This window comes from Pinus tabuliformis, chromosome 2_1, assembly GCF_031772625.1.
Source record: "Pinus tabuliformis cultivar Carrire ecotype Pingquan chromosome 2_1, CPIR1, whole genome shotgun sequence".
NCBI lineage: Eukaryota > Viridiplantae > Streptophyta > Pinopsida > Pinales > Pinaceae > Pinus > Pinus tabuliformis.
The window spans coordinates 616,399,106-616,421,936 of NC_142299.1; the positions used below are offsets into that span (position 1 = coordinate 616,399,106).

At 35.1% G+C, this 22,831-nt stretch overlaps 1 protein-coding gene across 1 annotated transcript; it reads left to right on the top strand.

Annotated features, from left to right (window-relative positions):
• The first annotated feature begins 7,439 nt into the window (after nucleotides 1-7,439).
• On the top strand, nucleotides 7,440-21,967 carry LOC149202029 (uncharacterized). The gene is made up of 16 exons (XM_089401447.1): nucleotides 7,440-7,514; nucleotides 7,631-7,774; nucleotides 13,360-13,854; nucleotides 13,959-14,060; nucleotides 14,223-14,533; nucleotides 15,314-15,471; nucleotides 15,587-16,614; nucleotides 16,712-16,972; nucleotides 17,062-17,320; nucleotides 17,462-18,270; nucleotides 18,457-19,113; nucleotides 19,243-19,788; nucleotides 19,989-20,687; nucleotides 20,797-20,898; nucleotides 21,004-21,338; nucleotides 21,612-21,967. The coding sequence occupies exons 1-16, from the start codon at nucleotides 7,440-7,442 to the stop codon at nucleotides 21,739-21,741; spliced, it is 6,111 nt and encodes a 2,036-aa protein (XP_089257573.1). The 3' UTR covers nucleotides 21,742-21,967.
• The last annotated feature ends 864 nt before the right edge of the window (nucleotides 21,968-22,831 follow it).

Below are 22,831 nucleotides of genomic sequence, written 5' to 3' on the forward strand. Positions count from 1 at the left end.
AACAACATAGACTAAATTAAAGAAGAGAATGACATGGTCATGTAAAGAAAAGAAAACATAATTTAAATTTCAAAGTATGAAGTTTATCTCAAACATGTATATAATAATGATAATCTAAAAATATGACATTGTTGCCCTCAGCTAGAACTAACCTACATCTTTTTAACTCCGTATCTATCTTGTGTCAAGAGTGATCATATCCCGATGCAAAGTGATGCAGGAGCATCCGGCACCCTTAATCAAAAGAGGAATCCAAAGCAGAGAACGAGAGGACGTGGACCATAGGAGCAAAATCAGGAAAATCTGTTTAAAACAGAGCTAATTAGATGGACTTAATTCAATGTAATTTGCCATATGTATTCATGTGTATGCATATAGAGAGAATTAAGGGTTGTTGAGGAAATCAAAGAGAGGATTGATCGGATCCTTTCAGTGATCTGATCCAATATTCCTATAAACGATGAACCTGGGTGTTCTATATATATATATATATATCATGAGACAGATAGGGGAGAGATAGACAAAGAGTGATAGAGAAAGATTTGTAAGCCGAGAGTAATCCAAATGTAGTCGAGAGGAAACTTGTGCCTAAGGCTGAAATGCCTTAGAATGTAACTATGTTGTGTATAATATAAAAGTGTGCTTTGTGTTGATATTGTGTGCGCTTGTGTGTTATCGTATAGATAGTCTGAATGTTCAGTGTTGCAGGTTTTGATCGACTGTCGATTACTGAAGGATCGATGGTGATCCAAAGATATCGAGTTAATTGTGATGTCGTGTATAGACGGAGTTGGTGGCAGAGTTGTGTTTTAATGTAAAAATCCATCGAAGGCGAGCGAGATTAAATTAAGGAGGAAATAGACGAGAATGCACAGGAGTCGTTGGATCGATATGACCAATGGAGAGGATCATATTACAGAGACAAAGGAATTGATATCACATCGGTGGATTTATATGTAAAGGTGGTATTCCGGGCGAGGTCGCAAGTGGTAAGTGGTAATTCGAGTTGGCACCCAATTCCACTTAGCAGAGGACACGTGCAGTGAGGAGAGAGGAAACCGCTTTTCAGGCTGTTAATCCTCGTGCTCGTTGTCTACCCGAAATCTTTGTGAACTGTCAGATCTGTCGCAAGTTAATCGACAACATAAGATCAACAATTAGTTTCGTTGATTAGGTGTAACGTCAACTGTTGGATCAGAGGATAGAGTGGATAGTCAAGATCTAATCGCATATCGCAGAGTTGAAGGGCTAGCGGACGATGTAATGGAATGTCGATATGTCGATAACGATAAGCGCCGATCGACGATCGAAGATCGGAGGAGGAGCGCAGCTCAAAAGCGAAGGATGAGTGGATCCAACGATAATTATAGATGTAGGCGGATAGTTTTTGAGGTCTGACTTATATGTTCGGGGTGTGTTTCCCCGTGTATTCCTATGTATTCTGATAGAATGAATGGACCCAATTTTATGTGTTGCGTGGGTGTTTGAAGCTTAAACATTATAAGAACACTTTCGATAGGTTTTGTGGGCCATAACCCACAGGCCTTACCCCCAAAATCTCCTTTCATAAATTTTTTTTCCTCATATTATACACTCAAAATAAAAAACTAACACCTCCACAGATTTGATCTCTTTTGACACATGATAGATCTAAAATTAGATAAATCTAAACTAGTATAAAATTCAATACAAATCATAACCAACAACAAACTTAACTTATTTAATAGACAAAATAACCCATAACAAACATTTGCCTGTGGAATCCCAACTCTACCCGCACCTAATCTTTCTTAAACGCGGGAACATCGGGTATGGACTCCCCAAATCTTGGAGGCGTTACTAGGGCAACAACTTAAATCTTAAATTTATTATATTACATGTGCATTCAATTTGTATTATTGCACAAAACTCAAAATGTAGTGTCAATATAACGTGCTCAGAATCGTTAATTTTAATATATTTACATTGACCCGTGAGATCCCTCTTGTCAATCGATGAAACCTCTGCCATGTGCATTCATTTTTTAATTATCCCAAAGAGTTCATCATGCCCAGCATTGTGGCAAAACCCAGAATGGTCCGCGCATTGTGGCAACTTGAATATAATATGTTAAAAATAGTAAAATTTAATATATTTATATTGACTTAGCAAAACCCCAGATAGTACGCGCTGGAATGGATGATGCAACATCTACATTGTGTATCTATTTTTGCGGAGTTTTATTTTAATTTAATGTGGACGAAGATTGTTGTTTTTTTTCTTGTTATTTTTGCGGAACTTTTTATTTTAATTTAATGTGGACGAAGATGGTTGTTTTTTTAATTGAGTGTATTGATTTCTAAAGAATATATCCCGTATATGTTTAGTGTTAATGTATTAAAAAGTTTTTTTAGATTGTATTAATTTTTAATAAATTTTAATAAATTATATTTATGCTATTTTAATTTATCAACTTTTTGGGATTTGAAAATATTCCAATTTTAATAAGTTTTTTCATTATAAATTACTCACTATTATTTATAATATTCATTTCTTTATTATTATTTATAACATTCATTTATATATAAGCAAATTTTATTTAGCAAAATAATCCATTACTTTTAATAAATTAAAAAAATTATATTCTTACCAAGTAGCTCCCAACCCAAATATATAGTAAAGATTTGAGATTATTCTAATTCTAATACATTTCTTCATGATAATTTTTTCATTATTATTTATAACATTCATTTATAATTCATTTTTTTCATATCTTAAAAAATCTACTCATAACTATTTTATACCTAATTAATCAAGTAAATGTACATTAATAAAACATTTTTCATATTACAATTTTATTATATTTATAAAATATTCCAACTAGAATGTGTTGACATCACTATCCTCAATTTACGGTGACATGAAATTTTATCGCGATTAAACTAATCAACTTCATTTTACAGAGACATGCACAAAGTTATTGACATTTCTACTAATTGGATGAAAATTCTACTAATTGGATGAAAGTAGCTGCTCTCGCTAAAAGCTTGCCAGCCGATCTGCTAGGGAGACATCAAAGCTGTAAATATTGAAAGCTGATTAATTATTATTTTTCTAAGGAACTTATAAAGTTCCGTTTTAAGTATAATTTTTTTTTATAGAGTTTGCTCTTTTATGGTTAGTACATTTAAGTTCCAAGTACAAGTTTATGAAATAATAGAATAAATCTATTTTGAGACAAACAAATTTTTTTCATTTGGAAAATAGAAGTCTTGCAGGAGGAAAACTTCCGGCCAATTAAAAAATATTACAACAAGGTAATGGACAGAATTAAAAAACCTAATGCACTACCTGCAACACTGAAAACTTCCAGCCAATTATATGGTCCGCTGTCTACCATTTTTTTTTAAACCTTTGACTGTTTATACACATACACAGGCATCAAAATTATGACTTTTAATTTGAACTTAAAAGTCATTCGTTCGCTGTCTACATTTTGCACACACGTGAAAGTTATGGTTTTTAATATGAACTTGACGTAGTTTTCTACTTTTGCATCTAAAACCAGTTGTCAAATACGTTTTCAAATACGAAATACGCACTTTGGAACCTCAAAATCGAGGCGTTTGGTGAGCACGATAGCAAATGAAAATGATATGTTTATAAGGTGTAATTTTAATGGTAATATATAAAAAAAAGTTATTTTTAAGAAGTTTAGTTTTGAGAATTTAGTTATAAATTAAAAATAGATGAAGATGGTGGTGGTGGTTAATGTCTATTGAGACCAAACATTGGTTTATCAGACCTAAAGAAAATGTTAAACACACATGCGCAGTAAGAGAAATATGAATGATAAAACATGACAATATAATTTTTATTAACAAATGATTTACATTTATAGTACATGTTGTGACCGTTGGGTTTCACATCTCAAGGTCTTTTAGACTCCTTTTGTCCATTCGGCTTCCACGCTAACCCATTGAGGATTAGGTGTCCAACATTCCCCCCTTAATCCGAAGGGTTATGTATGAGTCCAAGAAGAGAGCTGTAATACAAAATGTGCAAAAATGCATGGCAGCGCTAGGCTGAATGTGCTCTATGAAATGTTGGTATAAAGGGCGGTGGTTTAAAGATGACCACCAACACTAAAACACTTAGTGCAGTTCCCGGAACTCTTCCAAAACTGACAAGAAACTTAAGTCTTATGCTAGAGGAAGTGCTCCTATTGTTTTAAAGAGGGAAACCTTCAACCATGAAAGGGAGGTATCACCCCGCATAAAAGGGAGAACTTCAACCTGAAAAGGGAAGTCTCAACCTGTGATGGTTTAAGGATGACCAACAACTCTAGAATGCTTAATGCAATTTCTGGAACTCTTCCAAAACTGGCAAGAAGCTGGAGTCTTCTGCTAGAGGAAGTGTTCTCAATTTTGCTCCTGGAATTCTTCTGAAATTAGCAAGAAGCTGAAGTCTTCTACTAGAGGAAGTGTCCCAGATTGCCAACTGAAGGCATGCTCAGGGGCATCTTTGTCTTTGGCTACAACTCTGAAACTGGTGTGGCAGGTTGTGGCTCAGGCTCGCTTGATGTGGCTTTGAAGCTTGTAGATGACCATCATTTCCCCCCTGTTAGATACAAGGTGAGATGATGGAGAAAACTCAACTGCAAGATTGTTCAATACTCTGGAACAAGTTCTGACATGTGTTTGGAATATCTTCTTGGTTGTTGATGCCCATTGCCAAGAAGTGATCCATCCAAGATGAATCTTTGTTCTTGCAGGACGTTTGTTTCTGACGCATTTGTATGAAGAATGGGTGGTTTTATGACAATGCTTACATGGATGAAGAACAAAACAATGACCTTTCAAATGGCCAAATCAGTCACAATGTTGGCATTTCATAATCTGTTGTTGTTATTGTTGCTGTGGAAGAGGGGCAGAAGCTGGAACAGGTAGATGTGAACTATCATGAAGGAATCCAACACTCTGAAATTGAATGGGCTTTGAGTAGCTTGGAATATGAAAGGACAAGTCCTTGCCATATCCAAGACCAGTTCTATGCTTGTTGTGGACAAGCTGTTCCCAAGGTCTGATGATGGGCTTGGGAAGTGCAGACTGAGTTTCTGCATCTGCATGTACAACTGCTGCTTTATTTGAATGAACTGTAACATTATTGACTTGCTGCTGATGGGTGGTTGTCTCAATGTTTTGAACAAAAACAGGTTCATAATGATGTCTATTTTGATGTAGCTCTTCTTGCTGTAGTTGTGATTCAAGCTGCAAAAAATCGATCTTTTCCTGTGCATTACGCAGGCAGCTCTGAATGTCACAGAGAGTGTCTTTGTTGATGTTGACTATGTTTTCGACACTAGAATGTATTAGTGTATTCAGTAACTCTAATACTCCATAAAGTCTTCCCATTTTATCAACAAATCAAACTCTGTTAAATACACTTATTTTAACCTTTTTTTTCAAAGATATTAGAAGTTGCTCCTATTTCGATTTGCACCAAGTTTTGGCTGAATGGTAAAATCATACAACTTTTGGAATAAGAGGATAACTTCTATATACTTTAATACTCTATGGGAACTTCAATACTGAACACAAAAACCATAATGAGTTTTAAATTCAATGCCACAACTGGGGCAGCAACAACTGCAAATAATAATCCCCAGCGCTATATTACAGAAATACGCTACCTTGGTACACAGATAATGACTTAGCTCTCAAGGTTGAGGCCACACGAATCTATTCAGCCATATAAATCAGACAAATATAATATATATCAGTCCAGGGATGAAGAGAGGAACACAAACTATTAAATAGAGGATATATATGCCTTTGGTATAAGGAAAACACGCCCAGAACTGATGTCACACTTCGATCATTTCAGAAAAACCCTTCATGAGCTAAAAAATGTTGCTTTTATAAGTCCAGGCGCACACCAACTGGAGATATTTTGGCTAGCTAGACAATATTAATTCGCCCCTCCAAGAGATAAACTCAGTCAGCAATATTAGAAAGGGAAAACTCTTTATTTTCATCAAAGAACTCGTCCTTGGAGACTTCAGCGAACAATGGCATCTTTAATAAGTTGATATTCGACCTCTGAACTCAATATTTCTCTCATGTCTTATTATACGATATCACAATGGGCACGCCGCTGCAGCAATTCGGAGACAACAATATTGCTGATATAATATTATGGTTACTGTCATCAGAATAAAAGGCAGGGGCTGAGATTTACCTGCCCGGTCAGCATAAGCTCAAGAAATAGTTCATTTTCTCACTGCCATTTTTACGAGCATTGAAAATTGCTCCCCACAGTTCCCTTGGAGTAAGAACCTTCTCATGGAAGTTATTTTGGCCAAACTCATGCTACAAACGGCTCAATTTTCTAAAAACAACTTGCGAAGTGCAGAAACAACATGAATGGATTCTCTTCAAATTATTTGGAATTGGCACGAGTACATAATGTCCATAGAGGAGTTAATTTGTATTGTGTATTCAGTAATCCCGTGCTTGATGCCGAATAAAATTAAAGAATCTACAAAATGAGGAAAACAAACATGAACTCCGCTTAAAGATAACACAATAGTCCTTGCCTTTATTGCAGAATCTGATTCGATGCAATTTGGATTTTCTGTTCTGCCAGCTGCGAGAACGACCAGTTTGGAAAACTAAAACAACGAACAGAAAACATGCACATTTTCGACCATTGTTCAAAGCCTGCAGTTCACCATTCAATGCGCATACTGGAATGGCTTTCAACTGATACCAAGACCGTGAGAGGCTCTCCCAGGTAGAAATGCCACGTTTCGGCGCAAGGAATACGATGCAAATGGGACACACTTCCAGATGGTAGAGCTAAAGGATGTCTTCAGTCACGTCAGATTAGCAAGGCACGGGAAGAAACAGGTTCTTATAGAAAGGATAATGGCATTGCTTTCTCCTCCTGATCAGCAAGGGTACAAATGTAATGGAGGCGGTCTGAAAAATCATATTGTTGATATGGAGGAAGTTGCAAAAATTATTGATGACATTTTCAGGAAAATGCAGGGATCTGCGGCTCCAGATGGTAGCAAAAATAAAATCGCAGTGCTTATGGGTCTATCGACTTTGTACTGAGGCGGAAGAATAGATTTAGAAAGGGCCACAGAGGTGTCTCTCGATGTCTCTTTGAAAAACCCTCCTTCAGGATGGGGTTGCATATCCAGCAATTCTCTCGTTTGTTCGCACGTTAGGGTTCCCTCTGATACCAAGACCGGGCTCACAAATACGGCCAATAAAGCTGCGGAGAGTCCCAAACTCTTTGCTCCAGATTTAGTGGACGATTTAATCAACAGATTTAGTTAGTAGCAGCGTCAGAGATTGAAGAGACGACAAAGGGACAAACGAAACTTGGTTTGGAACAGTCACTGAGCAATGAATATATGGTGGTATGGGTAGGAAATACCAAGCGGTATAATGCAAATAATACGTGGGAGCTACGTGGGAGCTGGGCGTTCATCAAAACAGTGGGATCTGGGCGTTCATCAAACGGTCTGACACCAAACGCTCTTCTTCTGTAAAACAGATAGACGTTACACCCAAAAACATGCCAACAATGAGCGCAGGGAGGACAATAATGAACGGGTGCAGTCAATGGTTGAACGCAGGTATCGAGTAGCGTAGCAGTCAAGCGTACAGGTGGGCTTGAGAGAAAATGTCAGGCAACTGACACCACAACGTTTATATGGGCAGCGCTTTTAAATGGCCAGTGTATTATATGGACAACTCTTTTGAATGGAGAGCAGATTTTTGTATGCAAGGTAGAACATAGGCAGAATCGGGAGTTACAAAGTAGAGGAAAGCCAAAAATGGCGCTGGAGAAATAACAGGTTGCAGCTAAAATTTAGCTGAGAAAATATTCATGAGAAAATATTCTTAAAATGCAGAATTGATGGCAAAAATGATCTGCACATAAAGGCCATAAAACAAATGGCTCAGATTAATTATGCAGGGCAGGAATACGCCTACTCTGATACCATGTTAAACACACATGGGCAGCAAGAGAAATATGAATGATAAAACATGACAATACAATTTTTATTAACAAATGATTTACATTTATAGTACATGTTGTGACCGTTGGGTTTCACATCCCAAGGTCTCTTGGACTCCTTTTGTCCATTCGGCTTCCACACTAACCCATTGAGGATTAGGTTTCCAACAGAAACAAATTATTTGTTTTGATTTAAGATTTTATTCCTATGCTCAAAAAGCTTGGAGAGAAGCCTCCCGAGCTCAATATAATTTTGACATTGTAAAAGGCTAGGAAGGTCAGTATTGTAACAAAGATTGTGAAATTGAGATCTAATGTGGTTGTACGCGGGGCACTCTAAGAGGAAGTGGTTTTCATCCCCGATGTTCCTATTCTCACATATATGGTAGATCCTTTCCATCCATGGTGTTTTAGTAACTGCCCAACGACCTGTTTCACTATATAGCTCATGAGAATTCGTTCTAATCTTTGCTATATTAATTTTCTTCTTTGAGCTAGTTAAAATAGAGAGACACTTTTGATCTTCTAGGGTGGGGTTGATGACCTTCTTATAGTAACTTAATTTTCTTTTAGCCGCTAAATCTTTCTCACACCACATTTTTTCTTTGAACTTAGAAGTAACAATATCTTTAATGTTATTTATGTTTTGCAATGCATCATTCTCGTTGATCTCCCAATAGTTTAACCAGGTCCTTGTGTCTTTATGCCACCCCCGATTGAACCTTAGGTGGTTTTGGTTGGAATTTAAAGCTAGCTTAGGAAGTCTATGATCATCTATGTTATTGAGTTTGTGCTTGTACAACAGAAACCTAATCATAGCTAAGCTCTCAATAGGGGAAATACCTGCTTCTATAAGGAGAATAGGATAGGGTGTATTACTTTTAATTTTTAGGTTATAAGTTATAAAACGCTTCTGGATTTGCTCAATCTTTCTCCATGATTATCTGGACATGCTGCAACCCCAAACCTCACAGCCATATAAGATAACATGAGTGACTAAAGTTTCAAAGAGGAACTTCTTTTTATCCCACATTATGAGGTTTTCTATTTTACAATTATTTTCAAGACCAAAATAAGCTTTCCACCCCCCATTAATCCTTTTCTCAACACTATGGTTCTAGTTGAGCTTGTGATGAATATCAATTCCTAGGTACTTGTAAGAATACACTTCCTCCAAGATATTATTGTCATACATAAAATTAGCGTAAGTGTCCTTCTTGGATTTGATAATCATAACTTTTGTTTTGTCAGTGTTAACAGTCATACCCATGGTAGAGCAGAAATCCTTAAGAAGCCTGAGTTGCTTATCAAGGTCAGATGGGCACCTTGCCAAAAGAACAATATCATGAGCATAGAGAAGAAGGATGACAGTCATACCCATGGTCGAGCAGAAATCCTTAAGAAGTCTGAGTTGCTTATCAAGATCAGATGGGCACCTTGCCAAAAGAACAATATCGTCAGCATAGAGAAGAAGGATGACGCTATCCTAGCTAAGATCATGCCATCACATCTTGCTTCCTCTAAATAGCCTTCGAGCTTATCGATGTAAATGCCAAATAGGGTAGGGAGAGGGGGCAACCTTGTTTAACTCCGATGTTACACTTAATATCTTTCGACCACCCCTTATTGCTCTTTAGCTTGGCAATTACATTCTCGTATAACCTTATAGCTACAACTCTCAACTCGAGAGGAACCTTTAGCTCTTCTAATCTATTCCAAAGGTTGTATCTAGGAACCATATCGAAAACCTTTCTAAAGTCCACAAAGCAACAAAATAAATTGGATTTATCATTACGACATTCCTCTGCAATGATCCTAAGTGTAACGAGGTGGTCTGTTGTTGAGTGATGCCTTCTGAAACCTGCTTGGCCTTTAGCCCGCTTACCTTCACTTTCAAGCCATATGCTTAACTTCTTTTCCAAAATACTACCATATAACTTGACTAAGAGAGGGCTGATCATAATTGTCTTAGAGGGATTATTTGTATTATTATTTAAGGAAAACTATGTCACTTTGGTGTTTTTAATGGGATAGTTTTTCATTAAAGCCAAATACATCTAAAGCTTAAATTATTAACCTATTTGAAAAAAATAACTCTTAACCAAATAAAATTTTTAAAACATATTTCAAACCCAAAAAACATAATCTCATTGTAATCTAATTATAATCTAATATAAATAATTTTTTAATTAATCATATAATTTTGAATATTTGAATATATTTCTTTTTCAAAACACTAATATTCATTTATATATTATGAATATTTAATTTTAATTTTTATTGTCCCTTCTTCACACGAAAAAGTTAAAACCTATATTTGTTAGACTCCACTAACCTAGACAGTTCATCGTGCCAAACATCGTAGGAAATAACAAATATTATGTCCAATATGATTAGTTTTATATTTACATTGACCAGAGAATATGTATCATGTTATGCGCTGTCTCGGATGATGCAACCGCTACCATCTACATTCATTTTTTATTATCACATACAGCGGGGTGTACAATGTTTGCCCATCATTCCGGGCATCTTGGGCAGGTAAAAATAATATAGTACAAAATGATTAAATTTTAATATATATAGGATGATTAAGTTCTAATATATCTCCCTTGACCTTCGACAATCCGTCAGAGGGCGCGCTAACACGCATAATGCAACCTCTACCATGTGGGAACGCAATAAGCTTTGTATGTTCTGTATTCTTAATATACCGTGGGCACTGTGCCCGTCAACCGTCAATGTTCTATATTTTGAAGCACGTGAAAATAATAAATCCAACATGATTATTTTTAATATATTTAAAATTAACGTTGAAATATCGGTAAGAGCGTGCTGACACCAACACGGATGATGCGACCTCTACTACGTTAGAGAGCAATAAGCGCGCCTGTTCTCTAAATTTAATATCGTGGGTTGGTGGTGAAAATAAAATATCCAAAATGATTAATTTTAATATATTTACGTTAAACCGTGCAAGGGGTGGGAGGCCGTAATACGGATGATGCAACCTCTACGCAATAAGCCACCTTTTCGCCTCAAAAATAATGGAACTACTGAAAAATTGAAAAGATTTTTTTTGAAAATCTGGTTACAGCTATTTTAGGAAGTTTATAATGCTGAACCTATCCTCATCATATAAAAAAATTGAAGCACTCTTACAGTAAAATTTGTTGAAAATGTTCTCATAAAAAAAATAAAAAATCACCGTCCCATAAAATGGTCATCTCCTTAGAGAATACCATTTTAATATATTTACGTTGACCATGGGAAATGCGCCATGAGGCGCGGTAACATGGATGACGCAACCTCTAGCATGTGAAAGAGCAATAAGCGCGTATATTATATACTTTTAATTTTTCTCAATGTTCAATTTTTTTTGGAAGTTTGGTGATGGATTAATTTACAAAGTGAAATTCCAAATTTTAATTATCCAATATTCATTTTTAGTTTAAATTAATTTATATATCAAAAATAAAATTTATTTATTTTTTTTAATCAAAATTTGTATTTTTAATTTTTCAAAAAAATAAATAAAAACAAAAAAAATATATCTAAATATTTAATAATAATATGTCTGTATAAGTTTTCTAGTTTTAACTGTTTAAGTTCTTTATACTAAAAGTACTTTTCTAATGGAAATGACAAAGTCAATTTTCCTTAACGTCTTCAATTTAGGTTTGGCTAATAAACCAATAAAAAGTTATCTCTTCGAAAATATTAAAAAAAAAATTTAAATTATTTTATATATTAAAATTATAATTTAAATAATATAATTTTATAGAATCTATATTTACTATTTTTTCAATAAAGTAAATAAAAATTTATGTATACAAATAATTTTTTGTAATATGTCTATACAGGGTTGAAATTTGATGTTGTAGAGAAGTCCTTTGTCCATTTTAAAGTATTTTAATAGGTAAAAAATATTTGAAACATGACATTTAAGAAATTAAATTTTTTTATCATAAATTCTAATAACTTGTCTAAACATAAATCCAGTTAGATGATCTACATGGTTACAACACCTAGATTCTTATAAGGAAAAATAATATAGAGAAAGATTTTAATAATAACATTATTTAGTTCTACGTTATTGACATATATTTCATAACAATATTTTAATGTTATGAGATTCGACTAATAATTTATTATACTTTATTTTCATAAAAATAATTATCTTCAAACTTATCTCTTATCATTATAAAAAAATCCATATAACCATTTAGAAATATTTTAAGTTAAGAATTAAAAATAAATTAAAAAATATAACAACAAATAAAGTCCATCAAATTTTTACATGACAATTTAGATAAATTTTAAATTCCAAACCATCCCTATCTAAAATAATAAATTTTAATATATTTAAACAGAATTTGGCAAAAACCCTTATAGTACTGACTCATAGGAATTTTGTGTTACCCATGCGCATTTAATATAATATGCACTGGTATATTGGTTCTATATATATAAAATGCGATTCAAGGTTGTTTATACAAACGATTCAAGGTTGTTTTTAGTTTCTATACTATATACTCTTTAACACTAAGTATATATTATTAGTCAAAAAATTCATTATCTATTTATTTATTATTATTTTTAAAAATTATTATTACTAGTTATTTATATTGATGGAAAAGTTTATTTTTAAAAATTACTAGTTATTTATATTGATGGAAAAGTTTTTATGATATTTATATTGATGTGTAAAGTTTTCATTGTATTTATTAATAAAGTTGATGTTTATTTTTCGATATAATTTATTTAAAATTATATAGAAATTCATTATAATCACACATAGATTTATTGAAATCACAAATTTGATAAATGAAATCTATATATAAAATAAAAAAATTAAACAATTTGTTTTACCAAACTAAAAATCCACCAAAAACTCCAAAAAAATCACACGAAACAACTCCATTTTTAATATTCATTACATCCGCTGGCTAAACGCTTCCCTATTTTATTTCGCAGATCACTCCTTGAACGTGATGTTGAAAGCTGTTACAAACTTAAAGCAATAAATTTTATGGCTGCTCCCTATATAATATTTTCCCATGTCCGATGTCAAGTTCATGAAGTTTATGGCTCTATGTAGTTGTGATAGTTTTCGACGTCTGATACCAAGTTTATCACGCAGCTAGTTGTGACAGTGAGTGATTCGCGAGTACTGGAGTGTTTTTTCCAATCTTTTGGCTACAGTTGACAATCTCAAGTTTTCTATTTCCTTTCTCACAGAGATCCCAGCCTTCAACAATGAGAAAGAAGCCCAGCTCTTCGAGCTGCTTTTCCTCGTGCATTTCATGTTTTTTCAAAAACAGCACCTGTTTTTGCTCAAAGTCTATCCCCGCTACGGACGATGGTGATACCGATGCCCCCAGCACAGAAGGATTACATCGAGCATCTCCCAATGTTATCGGGTCTTCTTCTGCCAATGTTCCTGGTAATGCCGAAGAGAAAAGGAAGCCTGCGTTGTCTCCTTTTCCTGGCGGTGATACCCAAAGAGTTACTGCAGAAAGTCTTATTACAAAGGATCGCAACCAAATCCCCGAAAACCGTTTTCTGATTTCCACTTCTGATGCTGCTGAAGAAGAGCCCTCTTCCTCTTCTTCCATTCCTGCTATTATAAATCAAGATGACCCAGGATGCGATGCTGTTAGAGTCCCTCAAACAGTGAATGATGCTACTAACAACATAGTTAATGTCGTTCAAACAGTGAATGATGCTACTAACAACATAGTTAATGATCTGGATGCAGTTGAGGGAGAAAATATGGCCAATTACGATTTTCATGAACTTATCAATCACATAAGTGAGCTTTTGCGACTCGTCGAGGTGGATGGCTAGATTCTTTCATATCAATCATAAGTGTGGATTATATAGTATATTGTACTTACAGGATTCTAACAGAACGATTTTTCATTTCCTTTTTGTTTTAGGTCAAAAAGCAGAAGCCGAACAGAGCTAAGCAATATTTTCCCATTGATTCAAAACGCTTACTTAAGCTAAAGAATTTTCTATCCGAGACAGCGGATTTCTTTGTGCGTATTAAGCCTTCTCCATAATTTTATAACCATTAATCAATTGTTTTCTGATATTTGAAATTCAGGTCTGCTGCTAAATCTTCTAAATCAATAATTGAAATTCAAGTCTTCGGCTAAATTTAATTTCTTCCTTTTTTTCTTTTATTTTATGGTATGCAGAAAGCTATTGCTCCCGGCGACGTCAAGGCAATTGTTCGAAATGTCCTCCATGGCATGGGGTCAGCACACATGGCTGCTACAGGGCTGCTGGTGGTGGCAAATATCCTTGAAAGATTTGAAGAAGTTTCTAAGAACCGAGACGAGTGTCTCCGTCTTTTGAAGCAAATGGTATTTTTGGCCAAATGTGTTCAGCGGATAAAAGAACATCCTCAGTCGGAAGGAATGCGCGATGAAATTAGAAAAGCAACAGAAATGATAGTGGAAGGGTCCATGAAGTGCTGTTCTCAAATGAGTTGTTCATATTTTCACAGGTTAGTTATCCGCACTCTAATCTTGTTTGTTTATTAATATGTGCATATAATAAACGCCAGTCTTTTGTTCAGTCGATCCTGAAGGAATGCATCGCCCATGTTTAGTACCCACACACAGGCCCATGTTTATTACCACACACAGCCGAGTGAATCAAGGTATCTGTACTTAATTATGATCCATCATATTAAATTATGGTTAACTACCAAAAGTTATGGTTAACTATGATTAATTATTGCTAATCATGTTTAAACATATTTGAATATATTCCACAATCCTCAATAAGACTGCAACGGACTGTAGTTAATCATAATAATCAATCAAATTCTCTAGGGTGGAATAGGGTCAATAATAGTCTATAGTTAATCATAATAATCAATCAAATTCTCTAGGGTGGAATAGGGTTAATAATAGTCAATCATGTCAACCGTAACCATTTTTTAGCATTGATACAACATTAACATTAATGTAAGTTAATGTAAGTTAAATCATGGTTAATCTCGTCAATCTTGATCAACTTTTATCAACATGTTCAATAAATCCACTCCACTATCTTAAATAGCACAACCCCATTAGCTAATATAATTAATAATATTTTCTACTTGGATAACCCAACCCCATAGACATATAAAAATAACACCCATAAATAAATATATATCAACTACATTATTAAATAAGATTGTGCTGGTTTATATGCCTATACTAAGCCCGGACCTTTTGTTCAGTGCCATGTCTAGTATAACATACAGTTGCTTTAATGGAAGTCCATTGTTTAATTGCAGTTTCTTCTCCACGGAGATAAACAACACAAAGCTGGTTGACCTTGCAGAAGAGTTAAGGGTGACGTACAATCAAATGCATCTGCAATTAGACATAGAAATATACGATGGCACACGGCCTAAGAAGGCAACTCTATCCGATCTTTATCCTCAAGATGCAGGTGAATATGTTGTCGAATTAGTTAATTTATGTCTCCTCTGAAGCCTTTATTAATCCTGTTATCGTATCATTAATTTATCTAACTATAGATGTGATGTCTATTATAATTGAAACAGTTAGAATTGAAGAGCCAGTCAGAGAAGTTATTGATCTTTTGGAATGGACCAGTAATGAGAATGCTGTTGCAGTTATATTGCACGGTTTGGGAGGAATCGGTAAGACTACTCTTGCAAATGCTGTTTATTCGTCACTTGATATTAAAGGATGTCAGTGCTCAAAGGTTGAACTCTTCGACGATATAAATACCCCTGGAAACATAACAACATTACAAAACAAGATATTGAGGGACTTGACGCCAAAGGAAGACCTTAAGGACATTAAAGAAATTAGAAATTACAAGGATGGGCAGCTAGAGCTGGGTAAAATGTTACAGAAAGTGAAAGCTTTCATCTATATTGATAACGTTTTGGGGGAAAGGGAGCTCAGCCAGCTTTTGCCAGAGGACATCAATAAAGCAATGAAGGTCAGGTTCCTTCTTACTACACGTGATCAAAATGACTGTAACCCGTGCACAGTTAAAAGGAGGGAAGTCTATTCTATGAAACACCTTCCCCGTACTGAAGCCATGACTCTTTTAAAGAAAGAAATGGACAAGAGGGATGACAAAAAGAGACAAAGAGATTCCAGTCCATTGAATGAAAGCGAGTTGGATGAGATAGTAAACTTCTGCGGTGGTATTCCAAAACTTTTAAAAGTAGTGGCGGCATTCATAGTAGTGGCAGATAACCAGATGAAAGCTTTTCAAATAGTGAAAGAAGAAAATATAAAATTGAAGGGTAAACAGTTGGAGAATATACAGCGCTATGTTTTTGCTTATGACAATCTTCGTGAAGAATGCAAAGATCCATTTCTTGATATTTGCTTATTTTTCAAAGGAAAGAATTGGGAAATTGTGGAAGATATTGTGGGAATGTCTGAACTGGATACTCTAGAAAAATGTGCACTTGTAAAGAAAGACACAAATGGCCTTGTAAGTGTGCACGATGTCATTTTGGGACTTGGTCGCCACAAGGCGAAGGAAACTAGGCTCAAATTCACCAGTGCATATGAAATTAAGAAGTTCCTAAATCGCAAAGCAGACAAGGTAGGTACCAAATATATGAATTTAAAAAAAAAAAAAGATACATTTTGTTTCATATAATGTCTATACCTCTATATTTACTCAATTATGTTTAATGCAGGACATTCAAAACATAAAGGGCCTTTGGTTGAGCGGAAATAAGGATCGATTGTCTATATCTTCAGAAAAATTAGACTTAATGTGTAAGTCGTTGAGAATCCTTCACCTTGGAAATTTAATACAAGTGAAAGGGACATGTAAACGACCATTGGAAAAATTGATTTTTTTCCAAGGAGCAGTTCCTTGTCTTCCGTTTGATGTGAAGGAGGTCACAGACTTGAAATATTTGAGCTATCAACCCAAGGATCTGAAACTGTCTGAGGCAAGTCTGCGCCTTCTATTTTCCACCCTTTCAATCACGATAAAATGTGGTGTTTTATTATTATCACTTATACATAGCATAATTTGCAGATGCCATCCGATCTTAGATACGTGGAGTTTGATGGAAGGCTTTCCCATGCCTGTGAAATCTATTCGAGGGATTTGGAGCAGCTTAACAGGTTGCGAATATTGACATTGACGAGATTTGCAAAGTTGAAAAGGCTGTCTAAAGAACTAGGTGATCAACTGAATGGCTTGCAAGAATTAACTCTTTCATGTTGTGAATCTATAGAAGAACTGCCCCTCTCTATTTCAAGCCTTAAGTTAAGAATATTGAGAGTAAATCATTGTTCAAATTTAATTCACCTGCCTAAAGATTTTGAATTATTAGATTCTTTGCAAGAACTCAATTTGCAAGGTTGCACAAATCTAAAAGAGCTTCCTAGCAGTTTTGGATTGTTAAATTCTTTGCAAAAACTCTGTCTGCAAGACTGCACAAATCTGAAAGAGCTTCCTAGCAGTTTTGGATCGTTAAATTCTTTGCAAGAACTCAATCTGCAAGGCTGCACAAATCTGGAAGAGCTTCCTAGCAATTTTGAAAAGCTTTCGTCATTGGTATCATTGGATTTATCCTCTTGCGAAAAGCTATCAAAACTCCCTCATGGTATTGGATACTTGGCATCACTTGTTAACCTGTCTTTCAACAAGTGTGCTAACATAAGAAGTATTCCAGAAAGCATTGGGCGGTTGAAGTCGTTGGCCTTCTCAATGGATATGTCAGGGTGCTCAACATTGACAGAACTTCCGTCTCTATTTGGCAAATTAACATATATGGAAGAGTTGAACCTCAGTGAATGCAGCAGTTTAGAGAAGCTTCCAGAAGGTTTCTGTCAACTGAAGCATTTGGTAAAGCTAAATTTATCAAATTGCAGCACACTTCAACAATTATCTCATGGCTTTCATTGTCTCTCATCACTAAAAATTCTAGACTTGAGCGGGTGTAAGATGTTAGAGGAGCTTCCTCCAGATTTCCATCGCCTCACCTCATTACAAAATCTATACTTAAGTGGGTGTGAAGGGTTGCAAAAGCTTCCCGAACATTTCCATTGCCTCCCTTCATTGCAACATCTATATCTATGTTATTGTCACATGCTGGAGGGGAAATCGCTAGACAACCTGGTAATGATGGAAAAACTACAGATTCTAAACATCCAAGAAAGTAGCATGTTGGTGCGGAGACGGGAAGAACTTCAAAGACAAGGAAATCAGTCATGGTCCGTTGCAGTGTATACAGGACAGGTGAACATATGACGTCCATCTCTCCATATTTATCAGATCGAACAATTAAATTTTATTTGATGCATTATCGTAACTCTGTTAGCATACTAACCGTTTATTTATGTTATTTCATGCATTATGCTGACTTCCACAATAAGTATAGGCCATATTATTTTCCTTTACCAATGACTATAGATATGTCTTCAGGATTTGTCTAAGGAGGAGAAGGCGAATATATTCCAGAAGCTGCTGTCAGAATTGGATAACCTTCTCATTGATAAGCGTGGAAAGCCATTCAGAATATCTAATCTTCCTTTAAGCGCGGTCTCACTTGTCATATTTAATAGCGATCCAGATGACGATTTCCTTTGTCCATTAATGGAGGAGACTATTGATGACATTAAAAGAGATTTAAGTTTTGAAATGATTTATATTGGTAAACATTTTAATAAGTTTCCCAAGAAGGTCAAGGACAGAATTTTGGGCTATAGTCGTGAAATCCGGGAATTTGGATTGATGCTTGTTAAATTGTTATTAACATTGGATGTAGATGTTCGGGAATCTTGGTTAGAAACACTAGATATAAATGTTCAAAAAGTATGGTTAGAAAAATATAATGCAGAGGAGCCCATCTATTTTCAGATGGAGATGGTGGAAGACGGGAAAGGTGAAACATGCCGCCCTTGTTGGAAAGTCTTGTCCAACTGTGATGTGGAGAAATTTGTATTGGGTAGGTGTCACAAATATTTCAAGCTGAAAGAACTGTTAGAAACACCTCAAAAGAGTAACATAGAATTGTTAAGAGAATTGTTTGGAACAAGAGAAGAGGAAACCATCTTTCAAAGGAGTTATGTATCAAACCAGGTATTAAGTTCTGAAGTTTTGTTAATCATTTTTAATTAATATAGATTTAGATATATAAGTGTAAGATCTGATTATGTAATTTCAAATTACTAACTGTTGCAGTTTGTTTTGTTGACTTCGCAAATGTAGGATACAACTGAAAACCTTCAACCTTTTAGAGTTGACAAATTAGAAGGAAAAACGATTCTATTAGAAATGGGGTGTGCAGACTTATGTGATGATATTGGCCTCTGGTCTTTGGCTGAAATGTATCATGCAGAGAACATACATGGTCTTGAAATTATATCACTTCCACTCCCAACTGTGCAGCCAAGTGCAAGACTGAACGCATTGGATGGATTTGATTTGTCTTCAAGACAGGTTCCTTGGTTAGTCCTCACAAACCCATTGACAATGACCAGAGCAGCACAGTACTTTCTAGTCGAACAATGTGGATGGAAAAAGGATGATAAAGATGACATTTGGCATCCAAGTATAATTTGGATAATAGAACCTAATGGAAGGATTTCAACTTGCAAGCCATTTATGCGCTTTATATTTAACATGAGGGGGCTAAAAGCTTATCCTTTTACAGAGAAAGTATTTGAAAACTTAAGAAAAGCAGAATGGGATCAATTAAAAAGGATATCCAATTTAGAGTTGCTTTTCAACCATTTGGAAAATGTTTTTGGTGAGGTGAGTAATTTTTCTTTGTTTATTCGTTGTTATATATTATAATATGAAAATATAGATTAAACGACGCCTTCGCTTTTATGATTGAGTTTGGAAAGGTGAAAAAAAATGTATATATATGAGTGACAATGTAGATTAAATATTGCTTAGATATCTTGCAAGTGATTCTCACTTCTAGTTTTGCTTTATGTCCACTTGAAAAGGTGAAAAATAAGATGCACGAGGGAAAAATTATATGTTTATATAACGGGAATAGGGAACTTACATATTCCATCAGGAATGCACTGATAGAGCTGAGGGATAGCATTCACATGATTTACATTCCAAGACATGGCCATAAAATCAGGAAAATGCTAAAGATCACGAACACCATCTACAAGGACTATTATTCCTTGGAAAAACCAGAGGTGCTACAAGCTGGTATGGAGGGGATGTCTTTGCTAAATCTTTCAGAACATGAAGCCATGAGATTTTGGATGCGTCTTCTCTATTTGAAAGAAGAGATTGAGGGACTGGACAACAGTGACAGCCAATTATGTGAAATGAAAAGACTGTTGCATCTTTTTCAATTTATGGACGAAGGCAATGGGAACGGATGGATGACCTTCATGGGCGACGATGGAAAAATGGTTGCAGCTTGCAGAGGGGAAATTATGGAGTGGATATTCAGAGATGACAGGGGAGTTAGAGCAAAGCTATTGATAAAGCGATTGATCAAAGTTTCCAAAGAAGAAAGAGAACAGACACATCATGATTCCAGCACTTTAGTTTCTACTAACAATATGCAAACATCTGTTGTGGTTCACGAAGAAAATGTAGATGTGGATCTCAATAGCCTTAGTGATTACACATCTGAACTTTTGGAACTGGTGCAACTACATCAGTTTTTGGAATTCAACGAGGTGGATTCCTGTCTTGAAATCTCTGAAATATCTTTGTTTTATATTAGCATGATGATTTTTTGTTATATTATTTTATATTAACAGAATCTTTTTTTCATATTTGTTTTAGGAGGAGAAAAAATCACCAAGAGCGAAGGCGGCTCGACACTACTGGCCGAATTCTATAGGCTTCAGGTTAAAGAAATTCCTCTCCGAAGGGAGAACTGTGGTTGTGAGTATTACAATCACTAATAAAATGACATTCTAGGATCACGACAATGTTCTATGTGAAATAGTTGATCTAATTTCTTCCTTGCGTTATTTTGTGGGTACTCAGAACGATATCATTTCTATACATCGGGAAGAAGATATTTTGGAGATGGTCATTCAGAGTCTCCTAGAGGGAATTTCGCGGGAGGAACACTTGGCTGCTATAGGTCTTCTTGTGGTTTCAGAGATCTTGGAGAGATTTGACAGTGTTTCTGCCAACCGAAATGAATGCCTCTTCCTGTTGGAAGAAATGAATAGAGTGGCCCAAAGCATTAAGCAGCTTAATGAACTACCTATTTTGTGTGAAGGGACGACGTATGAAAAGATGAGAAAAGCAACAAAGTGGATAGTGAATAGCTCCATCATGTGCTGTGCTCAAATCGACCCTTCCGAATTTGCCATGTGAGTATACCAAATAGATGTCGAAATTTCCTTGTTCTGTCCTATACAAATGCAATATGGTAGCCCAACCACCAATTATATGGTGAAGTTAATGACCTAATATCAAGAAATGACGGTAAATTATTTTTTCTCAGTGCTTATTATTGAGAAGACATGTAAAACTACAATTGATGACCTAATATCAAGAAATGACGGTAAATTATTTTTTCTCAGTACTTATTATTGAGAAGACATGTAAAACTACAATTGCTGATGAAAATTTCCCGATGACAGGTTTTTCAAGTCTGTGAACCAGAAAGATTTGCATGGATTACGAAAAGGGCTGCGTAGATCACAAGAAGAGCTGAGTAGATTACTAGATGATTTTTATAAAAATGAAGATGAAAGCGTCTCCCTCTTCTGAAGATGAAAGTGTCAAAGCTTTTCAGCTCCAAACACTATATATAATAATCAGACTCTCCACCACCTATTGCTATTTGACCCCTGTTAGATATTTCTGGCTTTTATTAATGTTAAGAACTTTATTTTTATTATTCTGTTGATGTAAGTCGAGACGTGACTGCGTTAAAGTGGCGATTTCTTATTGGACAGTCAAGACATGTATTAATCCCTGAATGTATTCAGCTCGACTAGATGCACGTTTTTTATATTACTGTGGTCAACTTTATTCCATGGAACGAATTATTTTCGCTTATCCAAAATTTAAAATAACTGAGGTTTTTTCTCCGGGCAAGGTTTCAAAATCTACTATGTCGCTAATCTTAAAGTTTCTTATGATATGATAATGCACCAGGCGGTGCATTTATAGGGACATAAATGGTTGTTACTGCAATGGACGCCTTTTTGCATTTTTATCCAGCGATGCAATTCTCCAGCTCCACGTCCTTCATTCTTCTCCGTTTCACGCAGTCTACTGTCTGTTATCCAATGTTCCAAATCCTCTATAAATACCTACCTTTTCTTCTTCCTAGTTCTGAAGAAGAGTACCACTACCTCCTATTGCTCCATGATAACCAATTATGAATTTTGACCCAACCTCTAGCTATTAAAAAAAATACACTCTTTTATCAATGAACCATTTTCAATTTTCATCCAACTTTCGGAAACAATTACTATTGATGAGGCTAGTCTACATGTATAGAAAATAAAAAATTACAGAGAACAGAACCCTCAGAATTTCAATTTATCCGCGGGAAAAAAAAAAAAACTTATCTTATTGGTTAAGAAATTTATGGGATACAGACAAGGTTCACCTTACCCATGAGACAAAAATATCTTATTTTATTGCTTAAGAAATTTATGGGATATGTTGTAACATTTTTAGGTTTTGATAAGATAGAATAAATTAGTCAAAAAATACATTAAAATATGTTGGAAAAATGTGAAGTTAGGATATGGACATAACAATATTGAATAAAAATAATAAATAAAAAAATAAAAAAATTTGATGATGATGTTTATATCAAAGAAAATGTTAAGGTTAGATGTCCTAA